General features: G+C 67.0%; 1 protein-coding gene across 2 annotated transcripts; it reads left to right on the plus strand.

The window, feature by feature from the left end:
* The first annotated feature begins 12,543 nt into the window (after positions 1-12,543).
* CD79A (CD79a molecule) lies at positions 12,544-18,363 on the plus strand. 2 transcript variants are annotated; one of them, XM_075914830.2, is made up of 5 exons: positions 12,544-12,723; positions 14,934-15,398; positions 16,628-16,746; positions 17,449-17,514; positions 17,811-18,363. In XM_075914830.2, the coding sequence occupies exons 1-5, from the start codon at positions 12,669-12,671 to the stop codon at positions 17,922-17,924; spliced, it is 819 nt and encodes a 272-aa protein (XP_075770945.2). In that variant the 5' UTR covers positions 12,544-12,668; the 3' UTR covers positions 17,925-18,363. The 2 variants fall into 2 exon arrangements, with proteins under 2 accessions (XP_075770945.2, XP_075770944.2); XM_075914829.2 differs by having other exon boundaries at positions 12,550-12,723; positions 17,446-17,514.
* Positions 18,364-18,459: the final 96 nt, after the last annotated feature.

An 18,459-nucleotide genomic window follows, 5' to 3' on the forward strand; every position in this document is an offset into this window, starting at 1 on the left:
ACTTAGGGCTCCCTGCCCCCACATGGACTTGACCTCCTGCTCCTGGTCCCTGTTCTCCAGTCTGGGTCCAGTCCCAGCGGGCTGCAGAATTGGGGGGCAGGGCCCTCGCGGCCCCCAGCAGCCCACCCCAGACAGACTCTGCAGGCTGCTGTTAGCTCAGACCCAGGCAGGGTGAGGCGACGGGGGCATCTTGCCCTAGAGTCAGGGTGCTCCGAGAGAGGCGGAGCCGCCGCAGGTTCCAGGCTGTATGTGGAGCCCTACCCCTCTGTGACAACTGGTGGCAGCAGTGGGATCAACTGCACTCTATGGACAGTGCATCCTGCAGCAAGTCCCGGGGAAAGCAGGCTCAGGGACAGACAGACGTGCTGGGCGGGGGGGCGAGGTTCCAGGAGGCAGAGGAGCCGATGGCTTCACCCAGGGAGAGGTTGCGACCCCGGAGGATTGGCACCCTCAGGGGATCCCCTCCCCCTGGACTCCCGGGGCCTCCCCTCCAGAGGAGCCCAGGGCAGGTTTGCTCCAGTCCGGGCTGACGGCACCGGGCCCTGGCTGAGGCCTCGCTCAGGCCCTGAGAGCCCCCGGCCCCACTGGGTCCAGACCCCCCCCCGTCCCGTCCCGTCCTGCACAGCCCCGGCAGGGGAGCGGCCAGGCGCTACAATGGGGCGCAAACCTCCGGTAGCACCCGGCCCTCCCAGGAGAGCCTGGGCCTGCCTCTTGGGCTGGGGGGCCAGTCCCGGGTGGCTCCCACCTTGGCCGGCTCCGGCTCCGGCCGACCGCTCCCCCCCTTGTGGCCCAGACACCTCCCCTCGGCCAGCCCCCCCCCTGCACTTCCCGGCTCCTCCGGTCAGCCCGGCCCCCCGGGAGACGGCCCAGCCCCTCTGCACCCGGCCACGTGGTCCTCCCAGGCCTGGCCACAGACACGGGATCGTGGAGAGAAGCCAAAGCCCAGTCCCCCCCCCCAGTAACTGACCCCCCAGGCGCTGGGAGGGGCCGGGCCCCTGAGGCCAAAGGGCAGGACCAGGAACTCAAAGAGCCCCAGTGGGGTGATGGAGCCGACTTCCCCCGGGCCTCCGGGTCCCAGCAACTGCCAGTCCCCTTTGGGCAGGTCCATGGCAGTGAGGAACCGGCCCCCCCTTGTCTGGGGTCCGTCAGCCCTGGCCATGGGTCGGCATCGGGCGCGGGGAGGGCGCCGAGTTCCCGACAGTCCACGCAGACCCGGACTGTTCCGTCCCTCCACTGGCCCGTTGGCCTGGGGTGACACACTGAGCCCAGGGGAGCCCACAAGCCCCAGAGCGGGGCCGACATTGGACCCCTGGTCCTTGAGAACCTCCTGGGGGACCCCCCCCGCTGAACAGGGCCAGCAGCGTCTGCCACCGGGTCTGCTCGCTAGGGGCAGGGCCGCGGCCCCGGGGCAGCGCGTCGTGAAATCCACCCCAGACGTATTGTCACGTCATTGGATTCTAAAGTGAGCAGCCAGCTCCCTGCTGCGCCCACGGGGGGGGGGGGTGCCCCAAGTTCTGTACAAAGGGCCGTGTGAGGTGTCACATGGAAGCTTTTGCTACTGAGTCTGTGTGACACTCGTGTGACATCACATCGGGGTCCTGCCCCTGCCCCCCCGGAGCGGCGCGGACAGACCCCCCCAGCCAGTACAATGGGGGGGGGGGGTTTATCGCTTCTCCCGGACACAGCCCAGCACAGATGGGATCTGGTTCCAGGGCCTGGGATGCCTCAGCCCCCTTGAGATGGGGGAGCCTGGGCCCCTAAACCCCAGCCCCTTGCCTAGGCTGCTTCCCCCATGATCCCAGCCAGAAACTCAAACTCTCTCCCAGCCCTGCCCCCCGCCCGGTGCTGGTCTCCCCCCCCCCCCCCTTTGTCTCCCCCGGGGAGGCTGCGCCGGGGTGTCTGGTGAATCCACGTTTGGGGGAGTCCGTGGGAATCTCCCCTCCCAGCGCAGGGCCCCGGGGCACAGAGCAGACAGGCCCCCCCCCCCGCACCACAACTCGTGCTTGTGCGGCGTCTGTGCGAGGGGCTGTGACGGGCTGTGGGCTGGCGCTGGGCACGTTCTGTGGGTGACAGAGCAGAGCCTGGGCTGCCTGCTGTGCGGGGGGCTGTTCGGTTTGACTCTAACTAGCAGGCCTGCGGACAGGGCTCCCGGGAAGCCAGCACACGCCCGGGGCAGGCGTCTGAGGCCCTGCAGACCCGCCAGGGCAGAACGGCAGCCGGCATGAGGGACACGGACAGGTCCTGCTCCCGCCTGGGACACACCAGGGACGGAGAAAGCCCCGTGAGGCGGGATCCATCGTGTCTGTGATCTTGCTACTGATCCCAGATGCAGCCTCGCGAGGGACAGAGCCGGGGAGGAGGCCGGCCGGCCTGGCACAGGAGGGGCACCGGAGATGGCTAAGCTGGCAGCTTGGAACGTCTCTGCTGAGCGCCAGGCGACTGGCGCGTGTGACGTGTTCTCAGCAGCCCGACTCGCCGCCTTTTCTTTCCTTTGTTAAGAACCCTTCGGATTTCAGACTCTAAGGGCCCGTCTACACTAGCCCCGTGTTCAAACTAGGGAGGCTCGTGTCGGCATTCGATCTTGCAAATCAAGCCTGGGATTTAAATCCCGCACTTGATGTGCATCTTCCCGGCCGGGCGCCGTTTTTAAATCCCCTTCGTCCCAACCAACAGCCTGCGGCTCCACGCGGCCGTTAAGAGTCATTCGAACGAAGTCCTGGACTGAGGAGAAACAGGTCACTGGGACCAAGGACTCAGTTCGAATGATCTTTACCTGCCGCGTGGAGCCGCGTGGAGCCGCGGGCAGGCAGTTCGGACGAAGGGGATTTAAAAATGGCGGCGCCCGGCTGGGGATATTTAAATCCCGGGCTTCCCTTGCAACTCGAATGCCGACATGAGCCTCCCCAGTTGGAGCTCGGGGCCTCGTGTACAGACCCTTTGGGACGGTCTCCAGTCGCGGTTTTGAGAAACTCGCCCTGAGCTGACGCGGTCGCGATGCCCAGACCCGGCCCGGCACAGGGCAGAGTCGGCAGGATCCACGGGACCTGGTCCATTGCACTTTGGATCAGGACCCCGCTGCTCTAGATTTGATGCTGGTGTTGAGAGTCCGTGGGTTAAAGAGCAGCCGCGATGAGTCAGCCAGTCTGAGGCTCCGGCTACACTGGAGCCTTCTTGCGGAAAAGCTCATGCAAATGAAGCGCGACGTGGACTATTGCACTTTGCATTTGCATGACTAATTAGCAGCCGCCTTGCGCACCCAGGAGCTGTGTAGACGGCTCCTTTTGGCGCAAACCCTCTTGCGCAAGAGCCGTTCTGCCGCGCGTCTCCAGGAAGGTCTGTGCTCGGAGAGAGGCATCGCCTGCCGGGAGAACGCGGCGCCACAGCTGGGATCGTTGGCAGCGGCCAGGGATGCGGCAGACGAAGCGAGCGGGCAGATCCAGTGAGGAGACCGGGACCTGAGGAATTCCTCTGCGAGCCGGGCACAGAGGGCTCAGGCAAACAGACGCAGCTGGAAGAAAGCCAAGGCAGCCCGAGAACACGCAGAGAGCAGGGCAGAGCCGGGCAGAAGAACCAGACAAGCCAGGGACAGAACAGCCAGATGTGAACTGAGCTTCAGGAATTGGAAGAAGAGCAGAGACTGTATCCGGGGAGCTCAGCGTGTCACCGCGTGGCTGGGACACGGCCCATGTGTTTAACCAGGCTGATGTCCTAGCGCAGCCCAGCACGGATGGACGCCGCTCCGCTGTGTCCCTGTGGCTAACAGGGAGGGGTGGGAAGGGCTGCGTGTGACTCTGGCCAGTGGTCTGTGGCTTGCCGGTCACTGGGACCACAGGGGCGTTTCTCTAGATGTTTGCCTGGGGCAGGGGGCCGTGTGTCTGTGCAGGGGGCCGTGTGTCTGTGCAGGGGGCCGTGTGTCTGTCTGTGTCTGTGCAGGGGGCCGTGTGTCTGTGTGTGTCTGTGCAGGGAGCCGTGTATCTGTGCAGGGGGCCGTATGTCTGTGTGTGTCTGTGCAGGGGGCCGTGTGTCTGTGCAGGGGGCCGTGTGTCTGTGTGTGTCTGTGCAGGGGGCCGTGTGTCTGTGTGTGTCTGTGCAGGGGGCCGTGTGTCTGTGTGTGTCTGTGCAGGGGGCCGTGTGTCTGTGCAGGGGGCCGTGTGTCTGTGTGTGTCTGTGCAGGGGGCCGTGTGTCTGTGAAGGGGGCCGTGTGTCTGTGTGTGTCTGTGCAGGGGGCCGTGTGTCTGTGTGTGTCTGTGCAGGGGGCCGTGTGTCTGTGCAGGGGGCAGTGAGCCGTGTGTCTGTGCAAGGGGCCGTGTGTCTGTCTGTGTCTGTGCAGGGGGCCGTGTGTCTGTCTGTGTCTGTGCAGGGGGCCGTGTGTCTGTGCAGGGGGCAGTGAGCCGTGTGTCTGTGCAAGGGGCCGTGTGTCTGTCTGTGTCTGTGCAGGGGGCCGTGTGTCTGTCTGTGTCTGTGCAGGGGGCCGTGTGTCTGTGCAGGGGGCCGTGTGTCTGTCTGTGTCTGTGCAGGGGGCCGTGTGTCTGTGCAGGGGGCCGTGTGTCTGTGTGTGTCTGTGCAGGGGGCCGTGTGTCTGTGCAAGGGGCCGTGTGTCTGTGTGTATCTGTGCAGGGGGCCGTGTGTCTGTGCAAGGGGCCGTGTGTCTGTGTGTGTCTGTGCAGGGGGCCGTGTGTCTGTGCAGGGGGCCTTGTGTCTGTGTGTGTCTGTGCAGGGGGCCGTGTGTCTGTGCAGGGGGCCGTGTGTCTGTGTGTGTCTGTGTAGGGGGCCGTGTGTCTGTGCAAGGGGCCGTGTGTCTGTGTGTGTCTGTGCAGGGGGCCGTGTGTCTGTGCAGGGGGCCGTGTGTCTGTGTGTGTCTGTGTAGGGGGCCGTGTGTCTGTGCAAGGGGCCGTGTGTCTGTGTGTGTCTGTGCAGGGGGCCGTGTGTCTGTGCAAGGGGCCGTGTGTCTGTGTGTGTCTGTGTAGGGGGCCGTGTGTCTGTGCAAGGGGCCGTGTGTCTGTCTGTGTCTGTGCAGGGGGCCGTGTGTCTGTGCAGGGGGCCGTGTGTCTGTCTGTGTCTGTGCAGGGGGCCGTGTGTCTGTGCAGGGGGCCGTGTGTCTGTGTGTGTCTGTGCAGGGGGCCGTGTGTCTGTGCAGGGGGCCGTGTGTCTGTGTGTGTCTGTGCAGGGGGCCGTGTGTCTGTGCAGGGGGCCGTGTGTCTGTGTGTGTCTGTGCAGGGGGCCGTGTGTCTGTGAAGGGGGCCGTGCGTCTGTGCAGGGGGCCGTGTGTCTGTGTGTGTCTGTGCAGGGGGCCGTGTGTCTGTGAAGGGGGCCGTGTGTCTGTGTGTGTCTGTGCAGGGGGCCGTGTGTCTGTGCAGGGGGCCGTGTGTCTGTGTGTGTCTGTGCAGGGGGCCGTGTGTCTGTGAAGGGGGCCGTGTGTCTGTGTGTGTCTGTGCAGGGGGCCGTGTGTCTGTGTGTGTCTGTGCAGGGGGCCGTGTGTCTGTGCAAGGGGCTATGCGTCTGTGTGTGTCTGTGCAGGGGGCCGTGTGTCTGTGAAGGGGGCCGTGTGTCTGTGTGTGTCTGTGCAGGGGGCCGTGTGTCTGTGCAGGGGGCCGTGTGTCTGTGCAAGGGGCCGTGTGTCTGTGTGTGTCTGTGCAGGGGGCCGTGTGTCTGTGTGTGTCTGTGCAAGGGGCCGTGTGTCTGTGTGTGTCTGTGCAGGGGGCCGTGTGTCTGTGCAGGGGGCCGTGTGTCTGTGTGTGTCTGTGCAGGGGGCCGTGTGTCTGTGTGTGTCTGTGCAGGGGGCCGTGTGTCTGTGCAGGGGGCCGTGCGTCTGTGTGTGTCTGTGCAGGGGGCCGTGTGTCTGTGCAAGGGGCTATGCGTCTGTGCAGGGGGCCGTGTGTCTGTGTGTGTCTGTGCAGGGGGCCGTGTGTCTGTGCAGGGGGCCGTGCGTCTGTGTGTGTCTGTGCAGGGGGCAGGTGAGTGAGGGTTCTGGGTGCCTGTCTCATGCCTCAGAGGCAAGGCTGGAGTCAGAAGCAGGGCAGGGGACCCCAGGGGTCAGGACAATGCTCCTCTGGGGTCGATTCCTCACTGCGGGACAAGATGAAGCTCTGGAGGGTGATGGGCTGTTGGCGACGACGCTTGTGAGTCTGAACTTGCACGAGTGGGAAGTGAGTCGTGCGAGGGAGCTCAGCGTGAGCAGCCAGTGTGTGGACACCGGCCACTCGAGATAGCAGTGGGACAGTGAAGGAAGCTGTGTCAGTCGCGAGCCGTGTGCCGAGATCAGCCAGAGGGAAGGAGACACTGGCCCGCTGGTGTCTGTGCGGGGAGGGGGTTCCTCCGAGCCCCGTGTCTGAGGAAGGTGTCCCCCCGCCTGTGCTGGCTGGGAGCAGGGCGGCTGTGCCAGAGTTGGGACGGGATACAGCTAAGGCCCAGAACGGGGTGGCCCTGGGTTTGTGGGGTCTGCTGGGGAGGCTGCTGTGGCGGGTGGGCCCAGGCAGTGTCTTGCAGGAGCGCAGAGAGCCGACGGTTGTGGGGCTCGTGTGTTACCTGAGGAAGAGGGAGCGGTTCCTACCCGTGTGCGCTGGGACAGGGACCTTCAGGGGCCAGTCGGGAGGGCTGCAAAGGGAGGGAGACGTCGGCCCCTGGATCTCGTGAGCCCGGCTGTTTGCCGGAAGGGGGTTGTCCAGGAATCCTCCGGGGGGCAGGGATGCCCCAGGGAGTGAAGGGTCCCGGAGGGGCGGTGGCTCAGCAGGGCGCGGTTGCTCACAGGAGCTCATGGGGAAGCGAGTCTCGTGGTCATTTTGGTGAACGCTTTGCCGGGCTCCAGGGAGTGAAAGTGGAGGCAGCCGCCTGTCGTGTGAGACGCTTGTGCCGGTGCCCGACGGGCAGACTCGTTCTGTTGCCAGTGACTCCACAGACGTGGGTTTAGAAGGACCCAGTGTGGATGGGAGGGAAGGTCTCAGAGGGACCAGACGAGGCAGGAACAGCCAGAGAGTGGGAACAGTCTTGGAGAGCCAAGCGGCTGCATGTGGCCAGCTGGCTGGGAAGTGGGTGTGTTTGGGAGACTGTTCCCAGGCTGGGGATGAGGGCGGACGGCGAGTGTCTCAGGTTCAGGGCAGAACGGCTGTGTGGACAGTCTCTCTAGCATGCAGGGGTGACAGGCGGACACTGGGGACACTTGCAATCGCTCCGGGAACTTAACCCCGAGTCCAGGCGGAAGCAGAGGCTGGTGCTGGCCGGAGGAGAGATTTCAAGTCAGTGAGAGCGGAGCGTGTCTCCGGGAGGCAGAGAGCAGCTCAGACGCAGGGCGTCAGAAGGGGGCGGAGCCAGAGTGATGGCACAATGAGTGTTGTCAGGCTACACTGTTCCGATTGCTCATGTCAGCTTCTGTGACCAGCGTGCTGGTGTTACCCAGAACTGTGGAAATGCCTGATGTGCGGCTGTTTTGGAAAGACCATTGAACCTGTCCAGAAACGTACCAAACGTCAGACCGCCTGTTAAAGGACCGGGTGATGTTGATAGTTCACGGTTAATGCCTGTATCTGGTCTTGGAACTTCTTACAGCACAAAGGAGGTTCCAGCCATAATGTGCTGTGTGGAAGGGGAAACTGAGGCACGCCACCATGATGTTTTCCTGGCTAAGGGCCAAGATGCCTACACTGTGTGGGATGAGAATCCCCACAGTAACTCAGTGGTCACTGGAGTTCAGACAGTTGCCAGCGCTGGCCTGGACAACTTTACTATTTTCTGGGCCCTGCATTTCAAGAAGGATGCGGAGAAATTGGAGGGTCCAGAGAAGAGCAACGAGAATGATGAAAGGTCCAGAGAACAGGAGCTCTGAGGGGAGTGTGACGTAGTGGGGGTACCTGGCTGGTTTCTATGCTGCTGGCTCTGGGGTAACCCCACTGGCTGCCGTGGGGACCACGACCCAGCAAAACAGGATGAGTCACTATGCAAACGAGTATGGCCAGACACCCCCCATGGAGAGGAACAAAGGAAGGTGGAATGGTGCCATCTGTGCAGCTGGTGGGGCTGTGCAGAGACAGGGGCTTGCCTGTGCGGAAAGCAACCAAGGCCCAGCTGATTGCCCAGCTGGAAGAGAATGACCAGCCACGGGGCCAGGATCTTGTCCCCAGGGGAAGCAGCCAGACTCCCCCCCCCCCCCCCCCCCCCCCCCCCCCCCCCCCCGAGAGTGTGTCAGGCTCAGAGAGGGGGAGGAGACAGCGTCTCCCGGGAGGCCTGCAAGCCATAGCCCATCTAGGGCAGGGGCCAGCCCAGCGGAGCTGCGGCGGCTGGAGATCCAGCTGCGGATCAGGGAATTGGAAGTAGAGGACCGAGAGAGGGAGCGCCAAGATCGAGAGAGGCAGCGGCAGCATGAGCTGGCCATGGCAGAGCGGAGAACCGGCGGGGCACCGGCTGTGCCAAGAGTGGATGGGCCCCAGGGTCCCAGGACTGCCAGACGCTTGGAGAGGCTCACGGTGGCCCAATTGAAGGACGTGGGCGACATAGACGGGTTCCTCAGCTCCTTTGAGAGGGCCTGTGGACTGCAACGGGTCCCCCCAGCTGACTGGCTGCAGGAGCTCATCCCCGCACTGAGCCAGGAGGCGGCCGGAGTGCTCAGTCAGCTGGAGGACCTACAGCCAGGGGATTACAACCGAGTCAAGGAGGCCCTGCTGCACAAGTTCGGGCTGACCCCCGAGATGTACAGGAAGAAGTTCCGGGGGGTACAGAAAGGGCCACGGGAGACCTATGTGGATCTGGCCTCCCGCCTGTCACAATACGGCCGCAAGTGGGTGTCTGGAGTCGGAGCCCAGACCGCAGAGGAGCTGCTCAAGCTGGTCATGATGGAGCAGTTCTATGAAGCGTGCCCACCCAAACTGAGGCTGTGGCTCAAGGACCGGAGACCAGAGAACCCCCAGGAGGCCGGGAGACTGGCGGATGAGTTCACGGAGAGCCGGTCCGGGTGTAAACGGGAGTCCCAGAGAGAAAGAGAATCGCGCAGAGACCGGTTCTCGGCGGAGCAACGGAGAGAGACACCTCCGAGGCGAGACCCAGGGACCAGGACCAGTCATCGATACCCCAGAGAACCAGCCAGGGCCTGGACAGAGACAGCCCAAAGCCTAACTTGCCAGCGCTGTGGGCAAAAAGGCCACAAGAGGGCTCAGTGCACCAGGTCTCAGGACCGGGGACTTTCCAGGGTTAACTGGCTGGGGCGGGAGGAAGGGCAGGCTGCCCCAGAGGCAGGGGCTGGCCGGCAAACCTCAGCTCAGAGAGAGGGGAAGGATGCTCAGTGCACCTCCCCTGGGAGGTCTGATTCTCAGGAGGCGGATTTCTCCGTGTACCGGGTGGGGGCAGGACGGCCCCTGCGGAGCGAGTGCCTCATACCCCTGGAGGTGGATGGTAGGAAGGTGACGGGCTTCTGGGACACGGGGGCGGAGGTGACTCTGGCCCGATCCGACATAGTGGCCCCGGAGCGGATACTACCCCACACGCAGCTGACCCTGAAGGGCATAGACGGGTCCCCGTTTAAGGTGCCTGTAGCCAGGGTGCATCTGAAATGGGGGGCCAAGGAAGGCCTCAAGGAAGTGGGGGTGCACCCGCACTTGCCCACCGAGGTGCTGATGGGGGGTGACCTAGAGGAGTGGCCCCATGAATCCCAGCGGGCTCTAGTCACTACCCGGAGCCAGAGCCAGCGGGGGGCTGACAACGTGGGTCCAGGGAAGGACTCCTGGCAGCATCCTCAGGGTCCCCTCCCAGTGGACACGGGGTCCAGCCAGGCTGGGACTCCGGACCTAGGCAGAGGTGGGGGACAGGTCCCGATCCCTGCCTCAGCAGCTGAATTCCAGGCTGAGGTGCAGGCAGACCCCTCCTTGCAGAGGCTGAGGGACCAGGCTGGCCTCCGTGCAGCTCAGCCCCGGGGGAGAGGTGGCCAGGAGAGATTCCTGCGGGAGCGTGGACTCCTGTTCTGGGAATGGCTTCCCCCCAGGAAGGTGAGGGCATGGAAGGTCCAGCGGCAGCTGGTCGTCCCCTGAAAGTATCGCCTCAAGCTGCTGTATTTGGCCCACGACGTCCCCGTTGGGGGCCACCGGGGGATCCGGAGCACCCGGCTGAAGCTGCTCCAACACTTCTACTGGCCGGGAATCTTTACAGCCGTGCAGCGGTACTGCCGGTCCTGTGACTCCTGCCAGAGGGGCGGGAAGGCCCAAGACAGGAGGAAAGCGGCTTGGGGGTCTCTACCCCAGATAGACCCTCTGGGCTTGCTGCGAGAGCTATGGGAGGGGAAGTCCCCCCTGGATGGAGCTTCGGGGGTGGAAGCCGCCCTGGTTGTCCAGAGAAGGCTCGCTGGGCTCATGGCCCTGGCCCGAGAGACCCTGGCCAGAGATCAAGGCCAGCGGAAGGGTGGGTGTGACCCCCGAGGACAGGCCTGCGCCAGTCGCCCTGGAGCGGTGCAGTGAGTGGACAGAGGGAAGCCAGCTCATGTGGGGCCTCGCCACGGCTGGCCCGAGTCAAGGGGAGCACCCATGTCCCCGGGGCGGGTTCCCACGCAGAGGAACCAAACTTCCCTAGGTCACGAGCGGAGTGACCCTGCTCAGTTCGCTCTCGGAGGGGGGAGAACTGTGACGTAGTGGGGGTACCTGGCTGGTTTCTATGCTGCTGGCTCTGGGGGAACCCCACTGGCTGCCGTGGGTACCAGGACCCAGCAAAACAGGATGAGTCACTATGCAAACCAGTGGCCAGACACCCCCCATGGAGAGGAACAAAGGAAGGTGGATGCTGCCCTGGCTGGGGGGCAGGGCTGGGAGAGGGTGAGTTAGTTGGTGTCTGGGAGCATGGAGGAGACAGCCTAGGGAAAGGAGCTGGAGTTTAGGGGCCCAGTCTCCCCCCAACTCAAGGGGGCCTGAGGCATCCTAGGCCAGCTCTGTGACCAGATTCCATCTGTGCTGGGCTGTATCCTGGAGAGGCAATAAACTTCCTCTATTCCACTGGCTGGTGCAGTCTGTTTGTGCCATTTCGGGGTGCAGGAGACGGGGGACCCCAACGCGCCGTCACAGGGAGGCTGAAGGAATTGGGTTTGTTTAGTTTAGAAAAGAGAAGACTGAGGGGGACACGAGCCGTTTCCAGGTGTCTAAAAGGGGGTCACAAGGAGGAGGGAGAAACCTTGTTCATCGTGGCTCTGAGGCCAGGACAAGAAGCAAGGGGCTTAAACTGCAGCCCCCCCCCCCCCCGCACCACAACTCGTGCTTGTGCGGCGTCTGTGCGAGGGGCTGTGACGGGCTGTGGGCTGGCGCTGGGCACGTTCTGTGGGTGACAGAGCAGAGCCTGGGCTGCCTGCTGTGCGGGGGGCTGTTCGGTTTGACTCTAACTAGCAGGCCTGCGGACAGGGCTCCCGGGAGGCCAGCACACGCCCGGGGCAGGCGTCTGGGGCCCTGCAGACCCGCCAGGGCAGAACGGCAGCCTTTGGATTTGAGACGCTAACGGACCGGCCCAGCGGGCTCTTGGGTGAGATCCGGAGTGAACTGACCGGGGCTCGGGGGCTGCTTCTCTGGGGCCGGGAGGACCCGTCCGGGGAGGTGAGCTGGGTTCTAGAACCCTCCCGTGTCAGGCCCGGGGCTGACTGGGGCACAGGGGGAGCCGGGGTGGCCGAGGGGTTTTGCTCGTGAGGTTCCTGCTGGCCGGGTGGGCAGGTGAAGTGCTCGGTGGGGCTGGCGTGTGGCCTGTGGGGAGGTCTCCAGTCTGGGGCTGTACGGAGCCCTGGTTCTGAGCAACTCGCCCTGAGCGGTGCCCTTGGCGGTGCCCAGACCTGGCCCGTCACACGTATTTCTTCCCCGTCCGGGTCGCCCGGCCCAGGATCCATCGCCCCTTCCGAAGGCTCCTCTGTGACGGGCAGGGCCTCAGACCTGGCCTGCCCCCCCAGCAGGAGTCACAGGCCTGCAATCCCGGTGAACAGCGCCGGACCCCGGCCAGTGACCGTTCTGCGCCGTGTGCCGGGCCGGGTCTGGGCACCGCTCAGTGCGAATTGCTCAGACTCAGGGCTCCTTACGGCCCCAGACCGGAGACCGGCCGCACTGAGCAAACCCCCCAGACGCCCGTCTGCCAGCCCCCCACCCCCCACCAGTGTCTCTGCAGGCAACGGGGCACCCGGGCCCCTCTTCTCCCCTCCCCCAATGTTCCCCCCTCGCTGGGACCAGCTGGGCCAGGCGCCGGGTCCCCTCAGCCCCTTGTCTGTCTGGCCGGGGCGGCCGTGGGCTCTGAGCAGGCCGGGGGCACCAGGGCGCCAGTCGCCGGCTCCAGATCTGGGCTGGGCCCTGCAACGACAACACCCCCCCCCTCGTCACATTGAACCAGTCACATCCGGGCGCTGAGTGCCCCATGCAGGCAGCCCCCCCGAACCCCGGCAACTCCCCCCTTCCTCACACAGGCCCCCCTGCTGGCCCTGAGCTGCAGCTGCCTCTGGGGAGGGGCACATGTTCTCGCTCAGCCCCCCTGGGCCCAGCACTGCGGAACCTCCCAGCCAAGCGTGACCTGTGCAGCAGCTGCTCCGGGGGCCGGGCGGGCACGGGGGGCAGGACGCTGGGGGGGGCAGCGGGCACCGCGGGGACAGGCAGGACCCGGACGGATGCTGAACAAAGCAGAGCTGGCTGCAGGCTCCTCCGCTGCGCCCGGCACCACGCGCCGCGAAGCCGCCCGCCATGGGGACGGGGCCAGTGTGGGTCTGTGTCGTGCTGCCCCTCTGCCTCCTGCCGGGTAGGTGCAGCCGGGACCCTGGGCTGGGAGCCCTGGCAAAGGGGGGAACGTGCCGCCGCAGCTGTGAGCTGGGCCGAGGGAGACGTGCAGGCTTGGCCCCGGGGAAAGACTCCCTGCTGCCCTAGAGGGGCTTGTCCCCCACCCTGCCCCCCACCCAGCCAGGGGCAGACCAGGGAGCACCCCCCAGAGCCCCGTATCCCCCCCCAGCCAGGGGCAGACCAGGGAGCGCCCCCCAGAGCCCCATATCCCCTCCCCACCCAGCCAGGGGCAGACCAGGGAGCGCCCCCCAGAGCCCCGTATCCCCCCCCACCCAGCCAGGGGCAGACCAGGGAGCGCCCCCCAGAGCTCCGTATCCCCCCCCAGCCAGGGGCAGACCAGGGAGCGCCCCCCAGAGCCCCGTATCCCCCCCCAGCCAGGGGCAGACCAGGGAGCGCCCCCCAGAGCCCCGTATCCCCCCCACCCAGCCAGGGGCAGACCAGGGAGCGCCCCCCAGAGCCCCGTATCCCCCCCCACCCAGCCAGGGGCAGACCAGGGAGCGCCCCCCAGAGCCCCGTATCCCCCCCCACCCAGCCAGGGGCAGAACAGGGAGCACTCCCTAGAGCCACGTGTCTGCCCCCCCACCCGCACCAGCCAGGGGCAGACCAGGCTGCGCCCTGTAGAGCCCCATGTCCCCCCCCCCCGCACCAGCCAGGGGCAGATCAGGCAGCGCCCCCAGAGCCACGTGTCCCCCCGCCCCGCCCAGCCAGGGGCAGAACAGGAGCACCCCCTAGAGCCCCGTGTCCCCCCCCCCCCCCCGCCCAGCCAGGGGCAGACCAGGGAGCACTCCCTAGAGCCCCGTGTCTGCCCCACCCGCACCAGCCAGGGGCAGACCAGGCTGCGCCCCAGAGCCACGTGTCCCCCCCCCCCCCGCCCAGCCAGGGGCAGACCAGGGAGCACCCCCTAGAGCCACGTGTCTGCCCCCCCCCCCCCGCACCAGCCAGGGGCAGACCAGGCTGCGCCCTGTAGAGCCACGTGTCCCCCCCCCCCCGCACCAGCCAGGGGCAGACCAGGGAGCACCCCCTAGAGCCCCGTGTCCCCCCCCCCCGCCCAGCCAGGGGCAGATCAGGCAGCGCCCCCAGAGCCACGTGTCCCCCCGCCCCGCCCAGCCAGGGGCAGAACAGGGAGCACCCCCTAGAGCCCCGTGTCCCCCCCCCCCCGCCCAGCCAGGGGCAGATCAGGCAGCGCCCCCAGAGCCACGTGTCCCCCCGCCCCGCCCAGCCAGGGGCAGAACAGGGAGCACCCCCCAGAGCCCCGTATCCCCCCCCAGCCAGGGGCAGACCAGGGAGCACTCCCCAGAGCCACGTGTCCCCCCCCCCCCCGCCCAGCCAGGGGCAGACCAGGGAGCACCCCCTAGATCCCCCCCATCTCCTTGTCTCCGGAGCAGGGGCAGGTTCAGTTTCCTGTCAACAGAGGCAGAAAGGGGAACCGAGAGCAGCGGGGAGGGGGCGTCTCTCAGCCCCTGGTGCGCACGGCCCAGTGTCGGTTCCTTCTCCTCCGCGCTCGGGTGGGCTTGGATGCAAATTTCTGATCAAACAGCCAGAGCCTGGGGGGGGCAGTGCTGTGCTCCAACCACTAGCCCCGACTCCCCTCCCCAAACTGAGCTAGAACCCAGCAGCCCTGGCTCCCAGCCCCCTAGACCACTAGAGAGGGCCCCATTTCACCCGCCTCCCACCGGTTCCTTACTCCGGGGTCAGGTGGAGACAGGGAGCTGGGGAACGGGGGGTCAGTAGGAGCAGACTGGCCCGGTGGGGTGGGGGAGCGGCAGGAGCGGAATGGCCGGGGGGGGGGGGGGCTGGCCGAGGGCGTGGGGGGGCTGCTGGGGGGGGGGATTCCACTTCCTGATACTTTAATGTAATTCACAGATTGCAAAGTCCCAGAGGTTCTGGCGCCAGGGAGGGGCTGGGAGAGGGGGGCAGGGCGGTTCCCCAGGTCAGATCAATGCGGCCCCACCGCCTGCAGGAGGAGAGGGGCAGGGCAGGGGCGGGGCAGGGGCGCCCCATGTAGCTCGGGGGTGGTACGGCCCGTAAGGTGCTGCCATTAGTCACCTAAGCCCTCCAGTCCGGCATCAGCTGGGCTCTGCTGCTCCCCTGTGCCCCTCCCCGCCCCCCTGTGCCCCTCCCCGCCCAGGCCTGTGGCTCCGCCGGTGGCATGAGCTGTCCCCAACCCGGCAGGTCGCCGCTGTGAAGCCTCCGGAACCACAACTGAGCCGTGCAACGCGACCGGCTGGAACGGGACCAACATCCCCCCGGCCTCCCGGCCCCCCTCCCCCAAGCCCCCGGTGGTCGTGGTGCCAACCCGCGTGGCCTACCAGCGCCTGGAGGCGCAGGGCGCTGTGGCCGTGGAGGCCGGCCCCCCCTCCGTGACCGTCACCGAGGGGAGCCCGGGGCGGCTGGACTGCCGCTTCCAAGCCCCGCCCGGGGCCCAGGTCACCTGGAGCCGAGTCTGCTCCGGGAACTGCAGTGAGCTCCTGGCGGTGCTGAACATCAGCGGGCCCGGCGTGGCCATCGACACGCGGAACAGCGTCTCCTCCCTCGTCTTCCACCGCGCCCGCAAGAACGACACCGGCCTCTACTTCTGCCAGGTGCAGAGCCAGAGGAACTGGGCCCAGTCCTGCGGCACCTACCTGCGTGTGCGCAGTGAGTGAGCCGCGTCCCCGCGCCGCCCTCTGCCTCGGCACCCCCGTGTCCCCCCCTGCCTCGGCACCCCCGTGTGCCCTGCCTCGGCACCCCCGTGTGTCCTGCCTCGGCACCCCCGTGTGTCCCCCTGCCTCGGCACCCCCGTGTCCCCTGCCTCCGGCACCCCCGTGTGTCCCCCTGCCTCGGCACCCCCGTGTCCCCTGCCTCCGGCACCCCCGTGTGTCCCCCTGCCTCGGCACCCCCGTGTCCCCTGCCTCGGCACCCCCGTGTCCCCTGCCTCGGCACCCCCGTGTCCCCCTGCCTCCGGCACCCCCGTGTGTCCCCCTCTGCCTCCGGCACCCCCGTGTCCCCCTCTGCCTCCGGCACCCCCGTGTGTCCCCCTGCCTCCGGCACCCCCGTGTGTCCCCCTCTGCCTCCGGCACCCCCGTGTCCCCCTGCCTCCGGCACCCCCGTGTCCCCCTCTGCCTCTGGCACCCCCGTGTCCCCCTGCCTCCGGCACCCCTGTGTCCCCCTCTGCCTCCGGCACCCCCGTGTGTCCCCCTGCCTCCAGCACCCCCGTGTCCCCCTGCCTCCGGCACCCCTGTGTCCCCCTCTGCCTCCGACACCCCCGTGTGTCCCCCGCTGCCTCCGGCACCCCTCCCCCTGCCCTCCCCTCTGCCTCCGGCACCGTCGTGTCCCCCTGTGCCCCCGGAACCCCTTCCCCTGCCCACCCCTCTGCCTCCGGCACCCCTGTGTCCCCCTCTGCCTCCGGCACCCCCGCATCCCCCTGTGCCTCCGGAACCCGTCCCCCCACGCCACCCCTCTGCCTCTGGCACCTCTGTGTCCCCCTCTGCCTCCGGCACCCCCGCATCCCTCTCTGCCTCCGGAACCCCTCCCCCTGCCCACCCCTCTGCCTCCGGCACCCCCGTGTCCCCCTCTGCCTCCAGCAGTCCCTGCCAGGGGGTGGGGGCAGCTGCCTGGTGCCACAGGGGCTGCACAGCAGGAGCCTGGGGGAGCTCCCTTGCCTGGGGCAGCCCTAGGCCGGGGGGCAGCACAGCCTGGCTCCCGGGGGGTGCTGGAAGTGCCATCCCTGGAGGGTTCAGGCCTGGCTGGGCTGCCCGAGTGGGGGCTAGGACTCCCAGGTCCCGTCCAGCTGCTGGGGTGCTGTGACCTCACCCTGCTGACATGGGGGAGGGGAACCTCGCCCCACCCCAGACGCGGTCGCAGACCTGACCCCTCCCCCGTTGCAGAACCCGCCCCTGTTCCCTTCCTGAACATGAGGGAATCCACCAAGAACCAGCTGATCACGGCGGAGGGCATCCTGCTGCTGCTCTGCGCCGTGGGGCCCGGCCTCGTCCTGCTCTTCAGGGTGAGTGGGGCCGGGGGGCAGGCGAAAGGGCAGGCTCGCTCTGGGGCAGGGTCTCCATTGGCTGTGATGGGGGGGGGGCTGTGACGGGCTGTGACGGGGGAGGGGGCTGTGACGGGGGGGGCTGTGACGGGGGGGGCTGTGACGGGCTGTGACGGGGGAGGGGGCTGTGACGGGGGGGGCTGTGACAGGGGGGCTGTGACGGGCTGTGACGGGGGAGGGGGCTGTGACGGGGGGGCTGTGACGGGGGGGGGGCTGTTCACTCCTGTGGCCCTGGGCCCACGCCGGTCGGGCGGTCACTGGTCACTGCTGGGCTGGGGCTGACCCCTACTGGCTGGTGTGGGTAGCACTGCCCAGAGGGGGGGTCCCTGGGGCAGGCAGACCATGACTAGCAACTTCCCAGCTGGCCAGGGGAGGGGGGCGAGCAAAGGGGCACCGGGGAGGCGGGGCAGGCTGAGCGCGGGGGAGCGTGGAGGGGGCAGAGTGACGCCAGTTCGGGGGTTCAGGGGCCTGTGAACCCCTCCCCCCGGGCACTAGGGCCGTCGGCCTGCCCCATGGCCACGCCCAGCCTGCGCCGCGCTGCGTCTCGCAGCAGTGACCCCCCTGCTCCACGGGCCGGCGCAGTCACATCTGGTCGGGGTGCGGGGTCGGGGGCCCCACGCGCCGGCACACGCCCTGCCTCACCCCCTTGGGTTGCTGCAGAAGCGGTGGGAGAACGAGCGGCTGCTGCAGGCCAAGCAGAAGGCCTACGAAGAGGAGAATCTGTACGAGGTGAGCGGGGCCCCGTGGGAGCATCGGGGGCTCATGGGGGGGGACTCAACCTTTGCCCCTCACAACACTAGGGCAGAGCGGGGTCACTAGACTGTGCCCGAGGGGCGCTGGGCTGCAGGCAGTGGGGGGTTCTGTGGGGGACCCTGGCCCGTATCACAGTGGTTCTAGACACCCCACCGCTGCGGTGGGAATACCGTGGGGCCGGGGGAGGTGTCAGCTGACACCCCTTGGCGTCGGTGGCGAGGGCTGAGCCCCTCCATTGGCCCCAGACAAGCCAGCCCGTTTCGCTGCTCTAGGGCCTGAACCTGGACGAGTGCTCCATGTACGAGGACATCTCGCGAGGCCTGCAGGCCACCTACCAGGACGTGGCCAACATCCGAGTGCTCGACATGCAGCTGGAGAAGCCGTGAGGGGTCACTGTGGGGCTGGCAGGGGGACTGGCCAGTTTGCCCCCAGGCTGCCATGCAAGGCCTCTGGCAAACGCTTGTGACCTTGGCTGTGAGCCATATGTCTGGGTACAGGGGTGAGGGGAGGGGGGCGGCTGCTCATCACCAGGGGACAGCCTGTTGGGCCACGTGTCACTTGAACACGGTCCACGTCACAATGGTGCCTGTTCCACACAGGGCAACAGGCGGGGAAAGCTGCCGGGGAAATCTGGCAGCAGCGGGCACCCTGCCGGCAAGGGAAGAGGGTGGGCCCCTGGGTGGGCCCCTGCACCCTCAGCCAGGTACCGCTCACTCGGGGACAGACTGCCAATGCGCTTGTCTTCCAGCCAGCCCGTCGCAGCTGGCACAGTCGCTAGTTTGGATGAGCTAAGCTTCATTAAAGCAGCAGCATCTTGCGAGCTAACCGGTCCAGAAAGCCTGTTGTTTTCCCTGCCGCCATGTCTCGTCCAGCCGCCTCCTGCTGTCACTCCAGTCTCGGTTTCCAGGTGTTTCCTCTCTA

The sequence above is a fragment of the Pelodiscus sinensis genome, chromosome 22 (assembly GCF_052426305.1).
Source record: "Pelodiscus sinensis isolate ZL-2025 chromosome 22, ASM5242630v1, whole genome shotgun sequence".
Lineage (NCBI taxonomy): Eukaryota > Metazoa > Chordata > Testudines > Trionychidae > Pelodiscus > Pelodiscus sinensis.